At 44.5% G+C, this 18,185-nt stretch overlaps 1 protein-coding gene across 1 annotated transcript in view; it reads left to right on the top strand.

The window, feature by feature from the left end:
- LOC133361331 (zinc finger protein 84-like) overlaps positions 1-16,400 on the top strand; it is a gene marked incomplete at its 3' end in the record, with an annotated part of 164,666 nt that extends 148,266 nt beyond the window's left edge. The window contains exons 4-6 of the mRNA XM_061580264.1: positions 4,396-4,800; positions 7,301-7,351; positions 15,876-16,400. Of these exons, the coding sequence (XP_061436248.1) occupies positions 4,396-4,800; positions 7,301-7,351; positions 15,876-16,400 (981 nt within the window). The remainder of the gene's footprint in view (positions 1-4,395; positions 4,801-7,300; positions 7,352-15,875) is intronic.
- Positions 16,401-18,185: the final 1,785 nt, after the last annotated feature.

The following is an 18,185-nucleotide window of genomic DNA, read 5'->3' as shown; positions in this document are numbered from 1 at the left end:
CATCATTTATAACACCAAAAACAGAGGTACGGTATTATTAGTTTTTAACAAAATAAATGTTAAGTGAATGCGATCCGGGGGTAGGATATGCAAGATTTGAACCTCATTACAATGATTAAAATCCCACTGTGGTCGTATTAGAATTAAACTGTCCACTGTTGGATGAATGTCATGTTAATTGAATCGAACAGCTATATACGGTATGTAAACAGATAAAGTGTATAACAATCACATATTATAACATAATTACATTTCATATGATATGAAAAAACTACGTTCATTTAAAAAAAAACTGAGAATTTCGTGTATAATAGTGTACGTGCAAGCGAACTGTGCTCGTATGCATGTAATATGCATCTATGGCCTTTGGACATGCGAACCGGTGGTCGGATATGCGAACGGGGGGTGCAGGATTATGATCGGATTAAAACGATTAGAATATCACTTTGGTAGTATTAGAATTACACTGAGCTAGAATGTATGTTATATGTAGATGCACATCGGGAGTCGTAAATGCGGCCTGGGTGGTGCCAGATTTAGAATCGCATCAAAATTATTAAAATCGCACCATGGTCGTATTCGAATCAAGCTGCCCACTGCTGGTAGAATGTTACATCGCAATGGCACCGAATATCAATATGCATCTTCTTGGTTCTTTCGGTAAAGTCACGTAGAAGGGAAGTCATAAAATAATAAAAATAAAACATAATAAAATAATTCTCACGACGTTTCGGCCACAACGTAAGCAGCCGTCCTCAGGTGGAGAACAGGTCCGTCAAGTAGACAGAGTCTGAATGTCACGCTCCAGGCTTGGAGCGACTATTTATGCTGCGATGGAGGAGCGAAGAGCGTCTTGACAAAATAATTTGCATATCAAGAGGATTTTAGCATATTTATGGGAAATGCAGATATGTGATTTGCATTACTTGTGAAATGCGTAGGAGGTGGGCGGGGGGGTTTCAAAGTCATTATGTCCATGCATTATGCAGGATTAGCAGCATCAAAGGGAGGGAGTAAGGTCAGAATCTATATATATAAAATCGCAAATCTGTCTGGTGAATGGTGAGGGTGAGTGGTGAGTGGTGAGGGTGAGTGTTGAGGGTGAGTGGTGATTGGGGAGGGTGTGATTGGTGAGGATGAGTGGTGAGGGAGAGTGGTGAGGGTGAGTGGTGAGGGTGAATGGTGAGGGTGAGTGGTGAGTGGTGAGGGTGAGTGTTGAGGGTGAGTGGTGATTCGTGAGGGTGTGATTGCTGAGGATGAGTGGTGAGGGAGAGTGGTGAGGGAGAGTGGTGAGGGTGAATGGTGAGGGTGAGTGCTGAGTGGTGAGGGTGTGTATATATGTAAGGTTATTAAGAAATATATTTTTCACCCGGGCAACGCCGGGTACTACTGCTAGTTAATAATATACAGCATTGATATTTTGCGTGGAGCCTACGAGCGCAACCTTGCGCATTTTGACCTGGTTCTCGACGCCCGTCCCACGCCCATGGTAGAATCTTGTGCATTTCGGGGCGTCAAGGGTTCGCACCACAGCCTTGAAGGATTAGGCAGGTCCCTGGCTTCTTTTGAAGAATGTGACCAGGCACCGGTTCCTCGCACGTGGCGGATCCTTGAGGCACCCCGGGCCTCTTGGGCTCAGAAACTGTGGGCGCCACAACACATTTCGTTTGGAGTACGGTTTCCGTTGCCGAGTGCCCCACCACGTCGGACACACCAGACTTGGGCTGTACAGGACATGGGGATGAGCTGTCTGGGTGGGGACGGACATAACTACATGCGTACACACTGCGGCCATTTCACCTCTATGACTTCTACCTGTCGCCGACGTGGGCTGAGCAACTTGGGGGATGTACCCGGTGTCACCTTTGGGCAATACAACCTGTCTACGACCGCCCATGGAAGCACGTGTTCCCGCCGCCCCGTGTTCTTTTCATTAGCCACTTGTGCTCTGGCAGGGAAAGTTCCTCGTTGTAAATCGTTTCGCAACGTTCTGGTCCCGAAACCCGAAGTATACGGGGGATCACCTGTACTCTATAACATGTAAACTGATAACACTATGAACAATAACACTAAACAATAAACGACTTTAATTTTTTTTATAATAGATTCCACCATAAACGGAGTTACGGTATGAGAATGTCATTAGAAGCATTTTAATCGCTCATATGTATGTAAAGTGTAGGTTCAATCGAATCGGGGGACGGATATGCGAACTGTGGGGGTTTGCAGGGTTAGAATCGCATTAAAATTATTCTAGTAACAATATGTTCGTATGCGCATTTTACTGTGCTTGAATATATGTTATGTGCAAATGCGAATCGTTAGTCATAAATGCTAGGCAGGGTTTAAAATGTGCATGTTTAATCCAGTGTTAACGTTAATCCAGTGTTAGCATTATATTTAAGGACAATATTGTTAATATCAATTCGTCTGGACATGGCACGTGCCTTGTTCGTCTCGATCAACGAAAATTAGTACAATGTCGGTCATAAAGGTGTGCGAGTTCATTCATAAGCAGTGTTCGCTGATCCCCGATGACACAGACCTACACAAAAACAAAGTACTCTTTATTAAATTAATTATCAGCTCAGACATCATCATCTCAATCATTTCCAAAGACGTGTGGGGTCCCGCGAGAGCAGGGCCTGGCAACAAATATCTGAGCAGCGGAAGCAGCAGAATCAAAAGTAGCTGCGTCGCCCTCGAAATGTGATGTTGCTGCTGCTGCATTTGCTTCTGCGTCGATCAAGATTGACGCTCTTGATCAACTCTGACATTGTAGACTCTCACATGTTAAACTCTAACATAGTGAAATATAATTTTATAACCTATGAACTACAACCTATCCATTGTTACGCTTTAAAATACGATTAACTGTTATAGTGCAGAACTACATAATTGGAGGTGTGGGATTATAATCGCATACTAATCATTAGAATCGCACTGAGCTAATTAGAATCACACTGTGGTTGTACGTATGGTAAGTTAATATGCCAACCGGGGGTAGGATATGCAGGATTAGAATCGAATTACAATTATTCGAATCCCACTCGTATTAGAATCACACTGTCCACTGTTGGATGAATGTGTCGTATTAATGGCATCGAATAGCCATATAAGTATATACAGTATACACAAATAAAGAGTATAACAATCACACATTGTAACATAGATACAATACACATTATTTAAAAAAAACGTATTTACAAATATATATTCCACTTTTTTAAAACTCAGAATGTCGTCGTTCATGTGGGGAGATGGAGCGCAGTGGATCGTATCGTCTAAGCTGCTTTTAGGAATCCGTGTGATAACCCAGTCACATCGCCTAACTCCAGTGACAGCAACTTACCCAAACTGCATCTCCCCAACAAGGCAGCCTTACCGATGCTGTGTATTATGTTAATGGGATAACAGAGGTGTGTATTATCCCATACGCCTTGCCCAAAACGACTGATTGTCCGCTTAACAGCCTAGCCTGTAAACCACCATTGGTGACAGTGTTGTTTGAGAGCAGCTATTAAAGTCGCTGCAGCAAACGAGGTGGTGGCTGGCCAAACCATGCCTCGTGTTTGTCTCCGGAGTGATGACGGATACAAACCAGACCAAGTGGAGACCATGTACCAGATCGGATTTTGGTTACTGATGTTAGAGTGATTGTATTGCAAGTGTGGTCACTACGCGTCTGTACGTGCTCACTCCCGAAGCTTGGCGATTTTTGGCAACGCCACGGGGCTGCATTTACTTTAAATTGAGGACAATGGAGGGCAGTGGGAACGTGTTTTTCCATTTATTCAAAATAAGCGCACAATTACACACTGAGATGCACTTACATATTCATGCATGAAGCACAATGGGCACATTACCCTTCGCTATGTAAATATATATGCGGATTGTACCTTCCAAAATTAACAATCGAATGCAAATATCCTGAAAGACAAAGGATTGGAATCTAGGGAGGGGGGAGTTATAAGGCGTCTCAGAAGCAGAGCTCAATGCCATTTCGAGAGGGAACTTAATGAGGTTGGACGCTCGACTCGTCGCTCTGCTGATCGCCCTTCAACCGCGAGACAACGCAGCCTGGCGAGCACAATTGCTGTTTCGACAGTTAGGCGACTTTGCGTCGGGAGAGTTCGTGGCGACATCTTCAGACGGGTTCTAGACATCGATATACCGTGAATCTACAAGTAAGTGTCTATTTTCGTGGATAAATTCTTAAACGTGTTCGTCGTCAAATTAGCGGGATTTGTTTTGCCTCTCGTTCAGACACGAGTTTTAGCAGTTAACAAAATCCAAAACTCGACGCTAAACATCCTTGCGACCGATAGCGTACTTTTGACTCGATAACACCGCTGCTGTTACTACGCTCACATGGAGCAGAGACGCTCTCCACAGCCCCACGCACACGGAAGCAAGGAACAATTCAATTGCTCTGTGTGTGGGAAGGCATTTTCATGGTCATCAAGTCTTAAGAGACACCAGAGAACACACACGGGCGAGAAGCCGTTCCTGTGCACTGTGTGTGGGAAGACATTTGCACGGTCATCACATCTTCAGAGTCACAAGAAAACACACACGGGCGAGAAACTATTCCTGTGTTCTGTGTGTGGAAAGGCATTTGCACGTTCATCAACTCTTCAAAACCACCAGAGAACACACACGGGTGAGAAGACATTCCTGTGCCCTGTGTGTGGGAAGGCATTTTCACAGTCATCAACTCTTCAAAACCACCAAAGAACACACACGGGCGAGAAGCCATTCCCGTGCTCTGTGTGTGGGAAGGCATTTTCACAGGCATCAACTCTTCAAAACCACCAGAGAACACACACGGGCGTGAAGCCATTCCTGTGCCCTGCGTGTCGGAAGGCATTTTCACAGTCGTCAACTCTTTACAGGCATCAGAAGATCCACAATGATAGGAAACTGAAATCAAAAGCTGAAATTCAAGGTGCTGCAATGAGTCCTGAAGAAGTTTCCACCTTCGATCCCATGCAGTTGGATCCCGAGAGATGGCTGGATGTAATGGAGTGGCTCGAGAGTCAACCAGAGAGCTCGGGGTGACTGAAAAAATATTATGTCATGTGGTTATACCTTTTTAATCCGTATCGAGTACTTTTGTGTGTAATTTTGACCATTTTAGTTTTACAGTTTTTGTGAGAGTTTGGCGTGCCCAGTGGTGGTTTGTAATGTTATGGGATTACTTGCCGAAGTGGTGTGATGAGCACTGGTTGTGAGAGGGTTCAATTGTAGTCGTTAGGTGTTCCTGTTGAGCTAAAGTTGGAATGCGTCTGTAGTTAGATCTTTACTCAACATTTTAAAAGGTTTTTTTTTTCAAGTATAAAGTTTTTTTTGGTTGGTAATAATCGACTTTAGATAGTCGATTTCAGGATGTACATTGATGACGCGTTCGTTGGATATATGGCCTTGACTTCAACATAGACGCACAGTGAACACATGTGGTGAACTAATAAGGAAATCATGGGGAATGATACTTTAACGCTTTTGTATTCCTGGAACGGAAATGATTTGTATTGTACTGGAAATGTGTGAACATAGGACGTAATAAATATTCGGTTCGAGTTTTGACGTAAAAATGATTGCAGATTAATAAAAACGTATTTTTAACAAATGTTTGTCCGTTCTTTATTTTATAATGTTCCTAGCAAAAACATGTTAAGGGAATTTCAGGTGGAGGATCTCCGTCACACAAGTGTGCCCTTAACCGGCAGCATCTTGGCTGTCAACCTGATTAACACGTGTTCCTTGAGGGGAAACGTCCCCGTAGTTAATCGTTCATCAACGTACCAGTCCCTAATCCCGAAGTATGTCGGGGATAAACTGTACTCTATAACATGTAAACTGTAATACTATAAACGACTAGCAGTCGCCGCCCGCTTCGCGGGCGGTGTGTATATGCTTGGTTGGTGGGGAGTTGAAAGTGGCTGGACACAATATGCATGCTTTGGTGATTGTTCAATGTTTATTTTTGTGAGGTTATATGTATTTTTATGAGACGCTCAATCGACAATATTAAAGAATGCAACTTATTCAAATATAGAATGCAACTTATTGAAATATCTGGCGATACACGATGTTCTTCGTGTACACTCCGTCTTCCTCCTCGTCGTCAAGTCCCTCAATAAGCGCCTTGATGTTGGATCTTGCCGTGACTCGCGATAGTGCCACGTACAGTTGGCCGTGCGAGAAGCATGGCGTTGGTAGATATAATCCCAGGTTGTGAACAGTTTGCCCTTGCGCCTTGTTGATGGTCATCGCGAAGGCTGGGACAATGCGGAACTGCTTGCGCCGAAGTCGAAATGGGAAGTCCTTCGTGTCGTCGTCGCTGATGAAGATGATCCGAGGGATCACCACCTTCTTACCGTTATGGGTTCCTGTCATGATAGTCGCGTGAATGACGTGTGGCTTCATTTCCACGATGCGAAGCCGTGTTCCGTTGCACAGGCCAGCGTCCGGGTTCAAGTTGCGCATCATCATCACTGGGATGCCTTTCTTGAGGATCAACTTGTGTGGCGGAACCCCGTTGATGTTCACCGAGTTGAGGACCTCTGTCTCAAAGAATGCTGACCCTGCTCTCTCGTCGTCCTCAACCGAATCTGTAGACAGGTACACTTGTGGAGTTTCTCTGAGGCGATCCACGACACCCTCATTCACTCGCTGCACAGCGGCGTTGGTCGGTGTCAGAATAGTGCGGCGAGCGAAGTAGTCGTTCGTTGCCACCGTAGGGTAATTCAATTCATCTGCACTGTACATGGCATCGACAATCCTCTTCAACCCGAGTGGAACGGGCAGATGACTGCCGTCCTCATCTCCGTCGATGTCTGGGTCGTATTCAGGATTGTCGATCACCATGGCACGCGGAGTCTTCATGCAATCTGGACCGAGGTCTGGATCAACTTCATGCCTACCCTCTCCGACTTCCAAAAGAAAATCTGAAAAGGCAGCAAGTTCTGCGGCGGATTCTTGGTTCTCTGCACACTGGACTCTCATGTTCACAGTCAGATGAATTTGCTTGAAGTGGGACCGCAGGTCGGACGACTTGAAACACGCATCCACAGTATCAGCTGGTGTTCTTTTCTTGACAACTGGCAGAATCTGTCGAAAGTCACCGGACAGGACAACCACTTTGCCTCCAAACGGTTCATGCATATTGTCCAAAATATCGCGAAGCGTGCGATCCACCGCTTCAAACGCAAACCGGTGCGTCATTGGGGCTTCATCCCAAACGATAAGACTTGTCTCCTTGATAAATGCTTTGAGCTTGGACTGTTTGCGAATGAAGCATGTGGATATGTTCGTCGGTTTCAACGGGATCTTGAACGTGGAATGCGCGGTACGGCCGCCTGGAAGCAGCAGCGAGGCAATGCCGCTGGAAGCAACAGCAATCGCAATCTTGCCTTGAAGACGTATCTTTGCCAGCACATGGTTGAGCAGCGTGGACTTCCCCGTGCCGCCCGGACCATCGATGAAGAACAGCTTTTGATCGGGTTGACTGTCTTCGACTGAGCCAACAATTTCGTCGTAGATTTCTCTCTGGTTCGTGTTGAGTCTGTCAGCATGTTCTACGATGTCTTCTAGCTCGTTTCTATCATATTTTTCCAATTCGCGGCAGATATGGTTGTTCTCAAGCAGCGAGTCCAAGACCAAGTGTGGGTACTCGGAAAGCTGCGGGAGGTCGTCAAAGTCCGACAGAGCCATCCCAACTGCCGTGAGGAACTCGTGGAGGCTGTGAAGGGTCTTGAACTTTACCATTTCTTTAATTTTCTTTGATGCTGCTAATCCTGCATAATGCACGGGTATAAGTAGTACTAATCACATACCTGCATTTCCCATATCCCCTCCCTTTGATACTGCTAATCCTGCATAATGCACGGGCATAGGTAGTACTAATCACATACCTGCATTTCCCATAAATATGCTAAATTCCCTAGATATGCAAAATTTTTTGTCAAGGCGCCCTTTCCCCCCCCTTCCAACCCAGCTTATATATATGCTCCAAGCACGTGTGCTGTTTCATTCAGACGCTGTCGCCTCGACAGACCTGGTTTTCACCTGAGGACGGCTGCTTGCGTTGTGGCCAAAACGTCGTGAGAATTATTTTATTATGTTTTACTTTTTATTATTTTATTACTTCCCTTCTACGTGACTTTACCGAAAGAACCAAGAAGATTTACCATTTCTTCTTTGTTGGTCAGCTGGCGGTACTGGTACTCGCAATCGCAAGGCAATTCGACATAGAATTTATCCCAGAGAGCCTTCGTATCTGCTGGCATGGAATACAGCAGAATCGTAGCGAAGAGTTGACGAAGCTGGTACGGCATCTGAAAGAGCGAGGCTTCTACCAGACACGCAACCCATTCGCGATCGCTCTCAAAGTAGCCTGCTCGCATGGCTGCTTCCAGCGGTTTGTTTTGTTTTATTTTATTCGTAACGCACCATCCATATGCGCTCCACCATCCACCATGATTTGCATCGCAAAGACACAGCTCCGGTGTGCGTCAGCGTGTGCGCCATCCACAGTGACATTGGTCAGCAATTGCACCGTTCCAATCGCACACAGGTTGGCCCCTGCATCTTCTGTCTGTATGTACACACAGACAGATCTGCTATGGGGCCACCTATTTGTATTTTGTTGGTGTTTTTAAGTTTACGTATTCCCATTGTGGGTGTTTTACGCATGCATCAGATTTTTGGGTTCCTCACATATGGTATCAGAGGTGTGGGTCACTCCATTTCTCAATCGAACAATAACGGGGATCGTTTCAGTTACGACAGCTTGCAGATAGAAACATTGCATGATCGTATACTAATGACAGAATTTGTACCCCAGTGGAGGGCATCCACCACCCGGCGCTTCTTACCGGTACTGTGAGACTTAAAAATCCAGACCTCTCCTCCTCCTGAACCGTTCACAATACCCTGTGGTAGTACCATAATCATCTCAATAAAGCGATCACTTTCCAATGCCCATTTTGATCCCGGGAGTTACCCGGGTGGTGTCACACTGTACTCATTGTTTTAGCATGTCGCAAATTCCGATATGGCTTGTGCAACGGCCAGAGAGTGACAGCGGCGGTGGCCGGGCTGCAACCTTTGTAGACAGTTTATTACATTTCAAAGTGCATGGGATTGACACTCTAAAACATGATAAATGTACAGTAACGCCAACTGCATCCGTGGCAAAAATGATACGCGGACACATGCTGCATATTATGCAACACATGCCCTTACCAGCAGCAGCATGCACAACATCTCAATTACACAACCGAAGTAGACAGCAAGCCGTCCATAGAGACGTGATCAACGTCAATACATAATAATGGTAATAAGCGTCAATACATAATAATGGTAATGTACGTATGGTAAGTTAAACCGAAAAGTACCCATTGTACCCATCAAACAGTCAGCTGGGTAGCCCCATGGGGGTATTGACCCATGGGCGAAACTGTAGGGGGCGCTACGCAACTGGCCGTGGTCCCGGCAGGTGAAGCTGGCAGCTCAGTCCGCTAAGACTTACTGTATAGCGACCCCTGCCTACTCGTAAGGTAAAGTTGTTTGGGGACTCCACTAATCGCAGCACGCAGCACCCATTTTTTACATAAATAAACGTAATATTAGCGTAACTACCATTCGCACACTTGCATACACACCACACTCACACAGCGCAGGGTCTGCGCCCACAGTGCACTGCAGCACTGCGGCGCAGCCCTTGGCAAACCTATGCTATCGCTCTCTTCCGGGCGTGTTAATTATTTCTTTTTATCGAATCAAAGTGAGCTGTGGCTTTTTGCCGGCTGTTTTATTTTCATCGAATCAGAGCGAGCTGTTTGGGCGGGTCCGTAAATAAATTAACGTCCAGATACGCACGCAGACGACCAAACCAGCGTAGTTGTTTATGATAAACGGAGTTACGGTATGAGAATGTCATTAGAAGCATTTTAATCGCTCATATGTTTGTAAAGTGTAGGTTCAATCGAATCGGGGGACGGATACGCGAACTGTGGGGGTTTGCAGGGTTAGAATCGCATTCAAATTATTCTAGTAACAATATGTTCGTATGAGCATTTTACTGTGCTTGAATATATGTTATGTGCAAATGCGAATCGTTAGTCATAAATGCTAGGCAGGGTTTAAAATGTGCATGTTTAATCCAGTGTTAACGTTAATCCAGTGTTAGCATTATATTTAAGGACAATATTGTTAATATCAATTCGTCTGGACATGGCACGTGCCTTGTTGGTCTCGATCAACCAAAATTAGTACAATGTCGGTCATAAAGGAGTGCGAGTTCATTCATAAGCAGTATTCGCTGATCCCCGATGACACAGACCTACACACAAACAAAGTACTCTTTAATAAATTAATTATCAGCTCAGACATCTTCATCTCAATCATTTCCAAAGACGTGTGGGGTCCCGCGAGAGCAGGGCCTGGCAACAAATATCTGAGCAGCGGAAGCAGCAGAATCAGAAGTAGCTGCGTCGCCCTCGAAATGTGATGTTGCTGCTGCTGCATTTGCTTCTGCGTCGATCAAGATTGACGCTCTTGATCAACTCTGACATTGTAAACTCTCACATGTTAAATTCTAACATAGTGAAATATAATATTATAACCTATGAACTACAACCTATCCATTGTAACGCTTTAAAATACGATTAACTGTTATAGCGCAGAACCACATAATTGGAGGTATGGGATTATAATCGCATACTAATCATTAGAATCGCACTGAGCTAATTAGAATCACACTGTGGTTGTACGTATGGTAAGTTAATATGCCAACCGGGGGTAGGATATGCAGGATTAGAATCGAATTACAATTATTCGAATCCCACTCGTATTAGAATCACACTTTCCACTGTTGGATGAATGTGTCGTATCAATGGAATCGAATAGCCATGTAAGTATATACAGTATACACAAATAAAGAGTATAACAATCACACATTGTAACATAGATACAATACACATTATTTAAAAAAACGTATTTAAAATATATATTCCACTTTTTTAAAACTCAGAATGTCGTCGTCTATGTGGGGAGATGGAGCGCAGTGGATCGTATCGTCTAAGCTGCTTTTCGGAATCCGTGTGATAACCCAGTCACATCGCCTAACTCCAGTGACAGCACCTTACCCAAACTACATCTCCCCAACAAGGCAGCCTTACCGATGCTGTGTATTATGTTTATGGGATAACAGGGGTGTGTATTATCCCATACGTCTTGCCCAAAACGACTGATTGTCCGCTTAACAGCCTAGCCCGTAAACCACCATTGGTGATAGTGTTGTTTGAGAGCAGCTATTAAAGTCGTTTTGGCAAACGAGGTGGTGGCTGGCCACACCATGCCTCGCTGTTTGTCTCCTGAGTGATGACGGATACAAACCTGACCAAGCGGAGACCATGTACCAGATCGGATTTTGGTTACTGATGTTAGAGTGATTGTATTGCAACTGTGGTCACTACGCGTCTGTACGTGCTCACACACGAAGCTTCGCGATTTTTTGGCAACGCCACGGGGCTGCATTCACTTTAAATCGAGGACAATGGAGGGCATGGGGAACGTGTTTTTCCATTTATTCAAAATAAGCGCACAATTACACACTGAGATGCACTTACATATTCATGCATGAAGCACAATGGGCACATTACCCATCAGTATGTTAATATATATGCGGATTGTGCCTTCCAAAATTAACAATCGAATGCAAATATCCTGAAAGACAAAGGATTGGATCTTAGGGGGGGAGTTATAAGGCGGCTCAGAAGCAGAGCTCAATGCCATTTCGAGAGGGAACTTGATGAGGTTGGACGCTCGACTCGTCGCTCTGCTGATCGCCCTTCAACCGCGAGACAACGCAGCCTGGCGAGCACAATTGCTGTGTCGACAGTTAGGCGACTTTGCGTCGGGAAAGTTCGTTGCGACATCTTCAGACGGGTTCCAGACATCGATATACCGTGAATCTCCAAGTAAGTGTCTATTTTCGCGGATAAACTCTTAAACGTGTTTGGGATTTGTTTGCGTCTCGGTTAGACACGAATGTCGTTCTTGTTTTAGCAGTTAACAAATCCAAAACTCAACGCTAAACATCATTGAGGCCGATAGCGTACTTTTTGACTCAATAACACCGCTGCCGTTACTACGCTTACATGGAGCAGAGACGCTCTCCACAGCCCCACGCACACGGAGACAATAAGCCATTCAATTGCTCTGTGTGTGGTAAGTCCTTTTCACGGCCATCACATCTTCAGAGCCACCAGAGAACACACACGGGTGAGAAGCCGTTCCTGTGTTCTGTGTGTGGGTTAGCATTTTCACTTTCAGAAAACTGCCAACGCCATCAGAAAACACACACGGGCGAGAAGCCATTCCTGTGCCCTGTGTGTGGGAAGACATTTGCACAGGCATCAAATCTTCAAACTCACCAGAGAACACACACGGGCGAGAAGCCATTCCTGTGCCCTGTGTGTGGGAAGACATTTGCAAACTCATCACATCTTCAGCGTCACCAGAGAACACACACGCGCGAGAAGCCATTCTTGTGCCCTGTGTGTGGGGAGGCATTTGCACACTCATCAAACATGAACAGGCATCAGAAGGTCCACAATGATAGGAAACTGAAATCAACAGCTGAAATTCAAGGTGCTGCAATGAGTCCTAAAGAGGTTTCCACCTTCGATCCCATGCAGTTGGATCCTGAGAGATGGCTGGATGTAATGGAGTGGCTCGAGGATCAACCAGAGAGCTCGGGGTGACTGAAAAAATATGATGTCATGTGGTTATACCTATTAAGCCGTATCGAGTACTTTTGTGTGTAATTTTAGTTTTACAGTTTTTGTGAGAGTTTAATGACGTGCACAGTGGTGGTTTGTAATGTTATGGGATTACTTGCCGAAGTGGTGTGATGAGCTCTGGTTGTGAGAGGGTTCAATTGTAGTCGTTAAGTGTTCCTGTTGAGCTAAAGTTGGAATGCGTCTGTAGGTACATCTTTACTCAACATTTTCAAAGGGTTTTGTCAAGTGTATAGCTGTTTTTGATTGGTATTAATCGACTTTAGATCGCCGATTTCAGGATGTACATTGATGACGCGTTCGTTGGATATATGGCCTTGACTTCAACATAGACGCACAGTGAACAAATGTGGTGAACTAATAAGGAAATCATGGGCAATGATACTTTAACGCTTTGGTATTCCTGGAACGGAAATGGTTTGCATTGCACTGTAACTGTCTGAACATAGGACATAATACATTCGGTTCGAGTTTTGACGTAAAAATTATTGCAGATTAATAAAAAAAAACATGTTAAGATAATTCCAGGTGTAGGATCTCCGTCACACAAGTGTGCCCTTAACTGGCAGCATCTTGGCTGTCTACCCGATTAAACACGTGTTCCTTGAGGGGAAAGGTCCCCGTAGTTAATCGTTCATCAACGTACCAGTCACTAATCCCGAAGTATGTCGGGGATAAACTGTACTGTATAACATGTAAACTGTAATACTATAAACGATAACACTAAACATTAAACGATTATAAACTAGTGTTTTAATTTATAACCATATAAACGGAGGTAAGGTATTATAATATCATTAGAATCATTAGAAGCAGTGTGGTCGTATACGAATCGCACTATGCTCATATGTTTGTATAGTGGACGTGCAAAGATCGGATACAAATTATTACAATTACAACATGGTCATATGACAATCACGATTTTTAATGCTAGATGTCATCGAATAACAAAAGACGGAATATATTTATATAAATACACGCACAAACTCATTATAAACTCATCAGATTATGAATGGTGACAATTATTAAAACAATCACAAATTGTGACAGAGAAATTCCCACATGCAAAACACCACGCTCACGTGACGAATTGTTAAACAAACTGCAACACACAAGTGACAGAACTCAACAAAAAAACGCCGCAATAAAAAGAACCACATCAATGGACAAATTCTAAAAACAGACAACACACGCACGTTAGTAGCTGTTAGAAGAAGACAACACCTAGCACCTTCAACTATACACATCATACAGCCAACTCGTAAATGGGGCGGTATATGACAGCCTTCGCTGCTGTCGACGGGGCCAAGCAGCGGATGTTTGACTCGTCACAGCGCCTTACCCAAACTACATCTCCCCAACAAGGCAGCCTTCCCTATGCTGTGTATTTTAGCAGTATATTTACGGACGCACTTGAAGATAACAATTCGTCTAGAAAAGGCAGGCGACTTGTTCTACCAACACGATTTCAAATTTCTATCCGAAAGAAGTATGAGTTCATTCATGAGTAGTATTCACTAAGCCCTGATGGCACTAACCTACACACAGTTATGATTAAGCAAAGTAAACATTAGTCGCTCATCTCAGCTCAGACATGATCATAGCAAATATTTCCAAATCCGTGTCGGGTCCCACGAGAACAGGGCACGTCCACAAACTTTTAAATTGTAAACTCACAGAGCAAACTCTAACATTATAAACTCTAACAATATAACCTTTAAACTATGAGCTATACATTGCAACGCTTTAAAATAACACTACAAACTAGTGTTATAGTAAACTATGATCTTGTGAACTACGTGTCGGATACGGGTGCGCATGGGTCGCGTGGTTATTCGACGTAGAGGCGAGTGCCACACCGGGCTGTAGACGGGCACACGCTCGCAGCGTGCGAGAGCTGCACGTAGCGGTGTAAAGAGGGGGAGTGTGGCGTGTGATTGATGATGCTGTGCGCACGTATGCTCGCAGCGTGGGAGCGCGGCGCGAGGCTGTAACAGTAGGGGCGTCGCGTTCGAATGCCGGCGAAACCTTAGCGGGTAATAGGGAGGTGGGGTAACGTAAACGGAATAGTGGATGATGGCGGGGGGGAACCCGGGGTTCAGTGATGGGATGACGCCTTTGATTAAAGTCTTTGATCAAACTCACCCGATTGACGCCCTTGGTTGTCGCATTTGATCAACTCTGATATTGTATACTCTCACATGTTAAGCTCTATCATAGTGAAACATAATATTATAACCTATGAACTACAACCTATCCATTGTAACGCTGTAAAAGAATATTACCTATTGGGTTTCACTCCCTCGTCGAGAAGGCCGCTCTCTTCCTTTTCTAAAGTTACACGCTAATTTCTCTGCATTCACTTTAAATCGAGGACAAAGTTTTTCCATTTATTCAAAATAAGCGCACAATTACACACTGAGATGCACTTACATATTCATGCATGATGCACAATGGGCACATTACCCTTCGGTATGTTAATAGACATGCGGATTGTACCTTCCAAAATTAACAATCGAATGCAAATATCCTGAAAGACAAAGGATTGGATCCGAGGGGGGAGTTATAAGGCGGCTCAGAAGCAGAGCTCAATGCCATTTCGAGAGGGAACTTGATGAGGTTGGACGCTCGACTCGCCGCTCTGCTGATCGCCCTTCAACCGCGAGACAACGCAGCCTGGCGAGCACAATTGCTGCGTCGACAGTTAGGCGACTTTGCGTCGGGAGAGTTCGTGGCGACATCTTCAGACGGGTTACAGACATCGATATACCGTGAATCTCCAAGTAAGTGTCTATTTTCGCGTCGTTAAATTAGCGGGATTTTTTTGCGTCTCGGTTAGACGCGAGTGTCGTTCTTGTTTTAGCAGATAACAAAATCCAAAACATCCTTGCGGCCGATAGCGTACTTTTGACTCAATAACACTGCTGCTGTTACTACGCTCACATGGAGCAGAGAGGCTCTCCACAGCCCCACGCACACGGAGGCAAGAAGCCATTCAATTGCTCTGTGTGCGGGAAGTCCTGTTCACGGTCATCAGATCACCAGAGAACACACACGGGCGAGAAACCATTCCTGTGCCCTGTGTGTGGGAAGACATTTGCACAGTCATCACATCTTCAAGACCATCAGAGAGCACACACGGGCGAGAAGCCATTCCTGTGCTCTGTGTGTGGGAAGGCATTTGCACAGTCATCACATCTTCAGATTCATCAGAGAGCACACGCGGGCGAGAAGCCATTCCTGTGCTCTGTGTGTGGGAAGACATTTGCACGGTCATCACATCTTCAGAGTCACCAGAGAACACACACGGGCGAGAAGCCATTCCTGTGCCCTGTGTGTGGGAAGAAATTTGCACGGTCATCACATCTTCAGATTCATCAGAGAGCACACACGGGCGAGAAGCCATTCATGTGCTCTGTATGTGGGAAGGCATTTGCACAGTCATCACATCTTCAAGACCATCAGAGAGCACACACGGGCGAGAAGCCATTCCTGTGCTCTGTGTGTGGGAAGGCATTTGCACAGTCATCACATCTTCAGAGTCATCAGAGAACACACACGGGTGAGAAGCCATTCCTGTGCCCTGTGTGTGGGAAGGCATTTTCACAGTCGTCAAATCTTAACACGCATCAAAAGGTCCACAATGATAGGAAACCGAAATTGAGTGCTGCATTGAGTCCTGAAGAAGTTTCCACCTTCGATCCCATGCAGTTGGATCCCGAGAGATGGCTGGATGTAATGGAGTGGCTCGACGATCAAACCGAGAGTCAGGGATGACTGAACAAATATTAGGTCAGGTAATATTTGTTAGTTTTACAGTTTTTGTGAGAGTTTAATGACGTGCACAGTGGTGGTTTGTAATGTTATCGGATTACTTGCCGAAGTGGCGTGATGAGCAGTGGTTGTGATATGATTCAATTCCGGACAATATTGTAGTGGTTAAGTCTTCCTGTTGAGCTAAAGTTGGAATGCATCTTCAGTTAGATCTTTTCTCAACATTTTAAACGGGTTTTTTCAAGCATATAGCTTTTTTTGGTTGGTATTAATCGACTTTAGATATCCGATTTCAGGAAGTACATTGATGACACGTTCGTTGGATATATGGCCTTGACTTCAACATGGACGCAGAGTGAACAAATGTGGTGAACTAATAAGGAAATCATGGGGAATGATACTTTAACGCTTTGGTATTCCTGGAACTGAAATGGTTTGCATGGTACTGGAAATGTGTGAACATAGGACGTAATAAATATTCGGTTCGAGATTTGACGAAAAAATGATTGCAGATGAATAAAAACGTATTTTTAACAAATGTTTGTCCGTTCTTTATTTTATAATGTTCCTAGCAAAAACATGTTAAGAGAATTTCAGGTGGAGGATCTCCGTCACGCAAGTGTGCCCTTAACCTGCAGCATCTTGGCTGTCTACCCTATTAACACGTGTTCCTTGAGGGGAAAGGTCCCCGTAGTTAATCGTTCAACGTACCAGTCCCTAATCCCGAAGTATGTCGGGGATAAACTGTACTCTATAACATGTAAACTGTAATACTATAAACGATAACACTAAACATTAAACGATTATTAACTAGTGTTTTAAGTTATAACCATATAAACGTAGGTAAGGTATTATAATATCATTAGAAGCATTAGAATCACAGTGTGATCGTATAAGAATCACGCAAAAACCCATTCTTAACTCATGAGATTATGAATCGTTACAATTATTATAACAATCGCAATTTGTGACAAAGCGAAATTCCCACAAGCAAAACACCACGCTCACGTGACGAATTCTTAAACAAACTGCAACACTCAAGTGACAGAACTCAACAAAAAAACGCCGCAATAAAAAGAACTACATTAATGGACAAATCCTAAAAACAGACAACACACGCACGTTAGTAGCGGTTGGAAGACACCTAGCACCTTCAACTATACACATCATACAGCCAACTCGTAAATGGAGCGGTATATGACAGCCTTCGCTGCTGTCGACGGGGCCAAGCAGCGAGTGTTTAACGCCATTGTTTCAGAATCCGTGTCATCACCCGGTCACAGCGCCTTACCCAAACTGCATCTCCCCAACAAGGCAGCCTTCCCTATGCTGTGTATTTTAGCAGTATATTTACGGGCGCACTTGAAGATAACAATTCGTCTCGAAAAGGAAAGCGAATTGTTCTACCAAAACGATTTCAAATTTCTATCCGAAAGAATGAGTTCATTCATGAGTAGTATTCACTAAGCACCGATGGCACTAACCTACGCACAGTTATGATTAAACAAAGTAAACATTAGTCGCTCATCTCAGCTCAGACATGATCATAGCAATTATTTCCAAATCCGTGTCGGGTCCCACGAGAACAGGGCACGGCCACAA

Source organism: Lethenteron reissneri, chromosome 72, assembly GCF_015708825.2.
Source record: "Lethenteron reissneri isolate LAM-NWPU_2019-01 chromosome 72, ASM1570882v1, whole genome shotgun sequence".
Classification (NCBI taxonomy): domain Eukaryota; kingdom Metazoa; phylum Chordata; class Hyperoartia; order Petromyzontiformes; family Petromyzontidae; genus Lethenteron; species Lethenteron reissneri.
The sequence above is the reverse complement of the archived record's forward strand: the minus strand, read 5'-3'. Positions and strand labels throughout refer to the sequence as shown.